Here is an 8,405-nt window from a genome sequence, read left to right as displayed (position 1 = left end):
GGTGTCATGATCACAATTGACTTTTTATTATCCTCTGTGTCTCTCACATAGAATACCTATCGTGCTTGTGAGACAAGTATGAACGGATCGTCCTTATGCTCTAATACATCTAGTTCTACCAAGATGATCTTTTTTAACTCGTTTTTTTTATTATGAACCCATCTACACTTGAAAATAGGAATTTTTTTATATGATAATCTAGAATGCATATATCTTGTAGAATACCATAATAAAAGGTGTTGTCATAGGATACTTCTTCTTTTCTAGACATGTGTGTGTCAGTCGACTCTATGCAAACCCCACTATTTTGGTTAGTTATACCTTCATGGGATTGTATGCGAAATAGGTATCCATTGATGTGATATACAACATATTTCATTATGACGTGTTGTTGGCCATGAGAAACCCACCTTAAGTCCTCTGAATGAGTAAATTGGTTAAGACTAAAGTCCTAGTTTAATATATTAAGACCCCTAACATACTTTATACATGCATGTATATATACATCAACCTTTTAATGTATTATATATAGCTATCCATATATTTTATGTATGGCTTTACTGTATTATACAGTTTTCCAGTCTAAATGCTTAATTACTGAACATACTTTTACATGTATCCATATTAGGTAACAAATTCAACAATATATTAATGAATTTAGCTCTTAATCTGAATTGTATAAATAAATGGACAACTAATCAAACAAATAATTAATATACAATTAGTAATATACTTACTTGATATACATATGTACTTCAAGGGTATTTTGCAGTACAAAGAAATGTGATTTGATGAAGGGTTTTGGGCATAGTTGAGAAAGATATGCAGTTGATAGTGCTATTTCATCGACATTATCAATTGTATTATGCTTATCCTATGGAATACCAACAATCTGTATGTTTTTGTGGTATTCAATTAAGAACTCTACTGTCTCATCTGCAACATTCTCTTCACTAATGCATCCTTCTGATTTGTTTTTTACGAGCATGACGTTTCATTATCTTCATATATCTTTCAAATAGATACATCCATCATAATGATACTGCACCACATATTCTTATTTCCCTAGTAATGTGAACGGATAAGTGAACCATAATATGAAAAAAAAAGATGGAAGAAGGTGTTTCTCTAGCAAGCACAATGTGACATGCAGATCTGCTTCCAATTCATTGAGCTATACCACTATTATTTCTTTACGAGAAATATAATTGAAAAAAAAAAAACATAATCTTATAATAGCATCTCTTGTGGATTTTTGCATTATGGATCGTATTGCAATTGACAAAAAATGTTGCATTAGCATATGATAATCATGCGATTCAAGTCCAATAAGCTTATGCTCCTTTTTACACACCAAAGTGGAAAACTTTGAAGAGTAGCATTCTAGAACCCTTGAATCTTTAAGTGTTTGCAAAAAGGTGTCCATTTCTACTTTGTTTATTATGCAGCTTGATGTAGGCATTAGTAATTGGCCACCTTATATTGTTTTTTGTACCAACTCTGGTTTTAATCCAAATCTTTTGAGATCTTGGCAAGCTTTCAGTCTGTCTTTGGTCTTGTTAGGTACGTTTATCATGTACCGATAAGGCTCTACCCACATTCTTTTCAACATGCATCAAGTCTATACAATTTGGGACAGAGTGAAACTGGCAATACTTAAAGCATTTATACCAAATGTTGCATTTCTTCCAGTACTCTTCCTTGTTTCACCCTAAAGTCGAGCAATCTTCTTTTAAAATTTTCTTTTTCTTTTTACACTTCCCACATTTTCCAATAAAAAGTTGAAGTGTCCTTCCCCCATGTGTGTATATATATATATATATATATATATATATATATATATATATATATATCAATATATACTTATAAAGGAAGCATTTTTCTTTCACTACATTCATTTGAAACTCTCATGCATTTTTCCTTTCACTACATTCATTTGAAACTACCATGACTTTTCAATTTCTTTTTAATAATAATTATAAATTGGTTAATAGGGTTAAATAAATATCAAACCTAAAGTGTAATCATATATAAACTAAATTTCAATATTAAAATAATATATTTATTTCTACTTATAAAGTTTTGTTTTTTTTAACTTTTAACATATTATACTTAATTTATTAGTTTTAATATACTCTTGAATGTAAACCATTATCATTTTAAAGATACAATTTTGGCACAATTTGTATAAAATACTTAAATTATTAATTTAGATATAACATTACAGGGTTAACTTACATATAAATTTTAGTTTAACTTAAACAACCCAAAAAATATTTTGTAAGTAGTTAAAAGTCATAAATTGTAATGTCTTTTTAATAATGTTTATAAGTTGGTTGATAATGTTAAATAAATTTCAAACCTAAAGTATAATCATAAATAAACTAAATTTCATTTTTAGAACAATATATTTACTTCTATTTATAAAGTTATGTCTTTAACTTTTAGCACTTTATACTTAATTTATTAGATTTGAAATATTGTTGTATGTAAACCATTATCAGTTTAAAGTTACAACTCTTGAACAGTTTGGACAAAATACTAAATTTGTTAATTTAAATATAATATTACAGTGTCAATTTAAATATAAATTTTAGTTCCACTTAAAAAACCAAAGAATCTTTTGTAAATAGTTAAAAATGATAAGTTGTAGTGATAAATACAAAAACTAAATAGTAATATGAATTTAACTAAAATATTTCCTAAAGATATTTTTTATAATCGTTAAAATTTTTCAAATAAGTAGTTTAAAATAATTTACAATAACAACAGTTAAAAATAACTCTATATAAATGATTATATTGTTAATGAAAAAACAATATTTGATGTTTTAAATAATTCTAGTGATAGAAATTAAAAGATTAAGCATATATATATATATATATATATATATATATATATATATATATATATATATATATATATATATATATATATATGTATATGATTCAGAATAATCAATATATTATATTAATTTAGTATACGAATTATTATATCAAATTTAACAACGTTATTTTTATATTTAAAAAAAAACATATATTTGTGAAGACTTCAAATATATAGGTGTTTATGCGTAACGCGCAGACATTAACCTAGTTTATTCCTTATAGATTGCACTTTCTTGTATATATGTTCCCCACTCATCAGCTCTAGGGCATATTCCAACTCCCTATTTCCTTTGAAACCAATCTATTAACGTCCCAATGAGTAAGTAAATGTATATAATATTCACGATATAATATTAAACATGTCAGCAAAAGTTATCAATAATCATAAGAAAAGAAATAACACACTAGTATAGATTAATTTTGGTGATGTCCTAATTTTTTATTTGTCGGTGTATATAAACAATTGTAATGACAAGCCATTGAATCTGATAATAAAGATCACTTCTCCTTACAGCTTAATTACATTCGTGTTTCCAAAACTTAACAATGGCCGCAATAATATTTATAAGTAGTGAGTATAAGTGAACATTTATGACTCTATAGAAAAAAAAGCATCACTATAACTATATTATTCTCACCGTTTAATTGCCTAATGGGTGAGTAAATGTACACAATATTCACGATATAATATTAAACATATCAGCAAAAGTTATCAATAATCATAAGAAAAGAAATAACACGTTAGTATAGATCATTTTTGATGACGTCATAATTTTTAATTTGTCGGTATATGTAAATAATAGTAATGATAAACCATTAAATGTGTTAGTAAAGATAACTTATCCTTAAAGCTTAATTACGTTCGTGTCTCTAAAAGTCAACAATAGCCAAAAATTTTATAAACGGTGACTATAAGTGAGCATTTATGACTATAGGAAAAAACATATTACCATAAGTGTATTATTCATAACGGATATCAAAATAAAATTGATACATTTCTGAAAACTCCATACCATATAATGATGAGTTTGACTTATAGTAATAAGTTTTCATGGGTTATACTCACCACAATCGAACGAAAGCATAACTTATCTTCAATGACGTGACCTTTTCTTTCATGTTGAATGAAAAAAACAAAACCCGACATAATATATTTATAATGATGTGTTTTTTACGTGGATAAAGCTCAATTTTGTATTAGTAGAATTAAATAAAGATATGTACACATATTTTCCTATTGGTTATCATAACAAAAGAGATAATCAAATTTGTAACGTTTTAAATAATGATGTGTTTTTTACGTGGATAAAGCCTAATTTTGTATTAGTGGAATTAAATGAAGATATGTACACATATTTTCCTATTGGTTATCATAACAAAAGAGATAATCAAATTTGTAACGTTTTAAAATCTTTATATGGAATGAAAAGTTGTGTGATGTTTTATTTGAGTTTGGTTTTGTGCAAAGTGTAAATGATTTCTCTTTGTTTGCTAAATCTAAAAAACATATGCATTGTTATCTTATTAGTTTATCTTGATACGCAATTCTTATAGGTAATAGTTTGGATGCAATTAGTAAGGTGAAAAAATTTCTAAAAATTAAATTTATGATTAAGGATTTAGGAAAAATAAAATATTTCTTGTGAATTGATGTTGTTTATATACAAAATGGAATTTGTTTATTTCAAAGAAAATAATGTCTTGAATTACTATATGAATTTGGTATGTTGAGTTGTATACGAGTTAAGACTCTTTTGAACTATATTTTCATTATTAAAAGTGATGGCATTGATAAAATGAGTTTTTAATACAAAATGTTGTTTTGTTTTAAAAATTAGTTGGGAAACTTATATACTTCTATTACAACACATGTCATTTCTTATATACTTCAGTTCATGCATAGTCCTAAAAAATCGCATTTTAATCTTGCTTTAAGGCTTCTTTGATATTTAAAGACTAATACTCGTAGGGGATTTCAATATTAAAATTTAATTGTCTAAGTTTGAAGAGTTTTGTTGATGCTGACTAGGCAAAATGTCTAGTATCTAGACGTTATGTTATTGGTTATGTTGTGCTCTTTGGAAATACTCCCATTACACGGAAGAGCAAAAAAACAAGAAATTGTTTCTCGCTCATCCAAATAATCAGTATATCGTGCACTTGGTGTTATATCTTGTGAAATTATGTTGATTTTAAAAATATTGTTTGATTTTGGGTTTAAAATTTTAACTCTTATTCCTATTTTTTGTGATAATGAGCAAACTATAAAGCTAGTTCTTAATCTAATATTTCATGAAAAAACGAAACTTTAATGTGGATATTCATTTTGTTAAAGGCAAAGTTTCAAAAGGGGTTGTTGAAAATTTTAAGGTTAGCTCAGATTATAAGTATAATATGACATTTATTTTCACTAAGACTTCAAGAAAGAAGAAAAGAAGAGGGAAGAAATAAGGAAAAGGACGTTTAAAGGCGTTACACTGGCAACAAGAAGCAAAGGGGGGTGGTGTTCCTACGTCGTTTCCATCCCGGACCCAATAGTGTAAGCCTCGTTTTTGTTTTTTCCTTATTATGTTTTCTATTTATGAAGTGTTGTATGAATTGAAAATGTTTTTTTTTCTAAGTTGAAGGAACCATGTAACCAATTTATCCTTATGTGTAAATAAAAGTGATGTTAAGTATATTAATCACACACATTATCAATATGCTAAGTTGAACATAATATTGAATTACCAACATCATTAATAATTTATATCCAAAAACATAATTTATATGCAGTAGAAAATACAGTTTTTTAATTAAAAATTCAATTTCTAAATCTGGATTTATAACCCCGACCACTACATTCAATTTATCGATTATATTAAACAACTTGTGTAGATCGCTATCTTTAGTGATACCCAATTGGCGCTGGATACTCCTTCAGTTCATGTCCTTGACATTGAATATCCTGAAAAAAAAAACAATATTATTAAAAGATTAACTATAATTTGAATTGTTTTAATTACAAATAGAGAATAATATCGACATATTTTCCTATAATGATTGCATGCATGCAAGACATACGTACCGATGCGTAATGGTTAAGATCACGATGATGTGCTTCGTCTGCTCGTATAACCCTCACTACATCTTTCAATGTCGAATTTTGCGGCAAGCACCAATAATCAATAGCAATGGCTGGTGCTGGAATATCCTTCATTACTCCCTTCTCCAAATCATTCAAGAAGTCAGTATACGAATTCACTGCCTCCTCCTCAAGGTAGCCGGTGATCCTATGAGCAAGCTTTGGTGATGCCAAATACGCTAAGAAGTATGCATTAAAGAACACTCCTTGCACTGCAAAAACTAGGGCTCTTTCATGCCATTTTGGTTCATATACATCAATGAATGTCATGAGATGCATTCTCTCGTTTTCTGCTTCTTCTAATAGGGCTTTGATCCATCCACCACTTTGCTCAAATCGACGTAATGATTTTGTGTGCAACAACATCCCTCCAACCATTCCAGGCACCGCAGCCACCGTTTCAAGTAGAACCGCATGGTGTATATGTTTTTTCTGTAAAAAATTGAAATTGTTACAAGTTACACAAAAAAAAATTGTTGCTAAAAGTATCATTGAAAATTTCATAATTTTAATATGTTTTAGGTCAAATATGATGTCTGGGTTTTTGGTTTTGAATTAATAAAAATAAAGAAAAACAATTCAATAAGCAATATATTTGGAAATTTAAGTACTTACTTTAAGTAAATATCTTTTATTTATTTATTTATTTTTCTTTCCATTTTATTTTTCAAATGTTTTTTAAGTATTAGTTACCTATATTATACATATGCATACCTGAAAATAGAAATGGGTGGGATACTTGAGTGCTTGAACTATCCAAAACGCGATCTTATCATTCCATGTGACTGGTTTGTGGTGTTTCGTGACATCAATCGATGTATCTGCTTGATAAGCTTCCCATGGCTGTTACATTAGAAAAAATTAATGTTAGTTTGTCTACTCACATGTATAAAAAAGAAATTTCTAAATATACTTCAAAAACTATATTTTTTTTTTCGTACACTACCATTAATGTGGTGCCACACATATATATTTAATCTGTAAAATTAACATGGGACAACTACTGACCCGAAAACAATTCCATTTCCAAGCTGACCCATCGGCTTTGGTGAGCGATGGTGGTGCTACGCCCCAATAGCTTGAGATCGCTTTCGTATTAGTGTTCTCTTTTTTGTCCATGCCAGATTCAGAAGAAGCATGTGTGCTCCAATTACGAACATGCATGTTTAAAATCCTAGCCATTCCGACAGTAGTTCCATTTGGTATCCCAGAGGATTCGGCGATGATGGAATGTGTAAAACTTGTTGTGGAGAGTAAACGTGGTCCCAGTTGCTTTAAAAGCAATTGAGACATCTTTGTTGTCATGTTTCGGTTCATATCAAAAGTAAGAGAAAGAAAGAAAGTATTATTTGAAAATTGGTGATTTGTTGGTTTAGGAGGTGGGATGAAATTAGGGTTTTATATTGTATTGATGAAGTTGACATAATCCAAGAAACAGCAAAGAAAGGTCAAGAAAATTAAATGAATGTGCTTAATTATAAGCAGTCTTTGGTCAATATATATTGTTAGCTAGTTTGACACGTACATTGGAAAATATGTAGAGAAATGTTGTTTCGAATTATCCTTTTATTTGAATCAACATATTCACATTATATACTATATATTAGGTGTTAGACCCGTATATTATACGGGTTGATTTAAAAAAAAGATTAAACATTAAATTAAAATATAAACAGAAAATATTTTTTAATGTACAACTTTAAAATACGAAAGAAAGAAACGTGTTTATTGCAAATTAATATCATATATATAATATTTAATATTTTACATATAAGTATGACTTTAATTTTAAAAATTGAAACAAATAAAAAATTTACAAATCGATAATATTTATTTCAAAAATACTACAAAATGACAAGTGTCAAAACTCATAAAAGACTGACATATGACGAAAAAAACGTTCATTTATTAAGAAGAATCGTTTATTGTTAAAAGGCTATAGTAACAATGAGGAAATATTTACAATAACATACGATTTAATTAATATATAATTTAATAAAGACTTAACAGTGTTGTTTAATTAACAATGAGAAAACAAAGATTCATAATAACTCAAGATCCAACTTATTAATTTTAAATAATATATAACTTTCACATAACAAAAATATTTATAAGAAAAAATAAAAACAAAATATACACTTTCCAAAATTTATACATGGAATATACGTTATAGAAGTTACTTTCGTGTCGTACTTGACTTTGATCTTGGGTCGTAGTGTTCGACATGTGATCATTGCCTTTTCGTGTAACCGAGAATCTTCCACCCCCGCCAACTACTTTGGAAACCTTTTCAAACTTTTTCTTATAATAAACTATCTTCGGACTTTTTCTTAATAAAAATAACATCTTTATATCCATTTATGTATTAAATTAAAGAGATAATTTGCTCTATA

General features: G+C 27.8%; 1 protein-coding gene across 1 annotated transcript; it reads right to left on the bottom strand.

Annotated features, from left to right (window-relative positions):
• Positions 1-5,609: 5,609 nt before the first annotated feature.
• LOC111907784 (ubiquinol oxidase 3, mitochondrial) lies at positions 5,610-7,401 on the bottom strand. Its single transcript, XM_023903588.2, has 4 exons — positions 7,021-7,401; positions 6,727-6,855; positions 5,956-6,444; positions 5,610-5,835 (listed from the first exon to the last, which is right to left on the bottom strand). The coding sequence occupies exons 1-4, from the start codon at positions 7,327-7,329 to the stop codon at positions 5,776-5,778; spliced, it is 987 nt and encodes a 328-aa protein (XP_023759356.1). The 5' UTR covers positions 7,330-7,401; the 3' UTR covers positions 5,610-5,775.
• Between the last annotated feature and the right edge of the window lie 1,004 nt (positions 7,402-8,405).

Source organism: Lactuca sativa, chromosome 5, assembly GCF_002870075.4.
Source record: "Lactuca sativa cultivar Salinas chromosome 5, Lsat_Salinas_v11, whole genome shotgun sequence".
Classification (NCBI taxonomy): domain Eukaryota; kingdom Viridiplantae; phylum Streptophyta; class Magnoliopsida; order Asterales; family Asteraceae; genus Lactuca; species Lactuca sativa.
The sequence above is the reverse complement of the archived record's forward strand: the minus strand, read 5'-3'. Positions and strand labels throughout refer to the sequence as shown.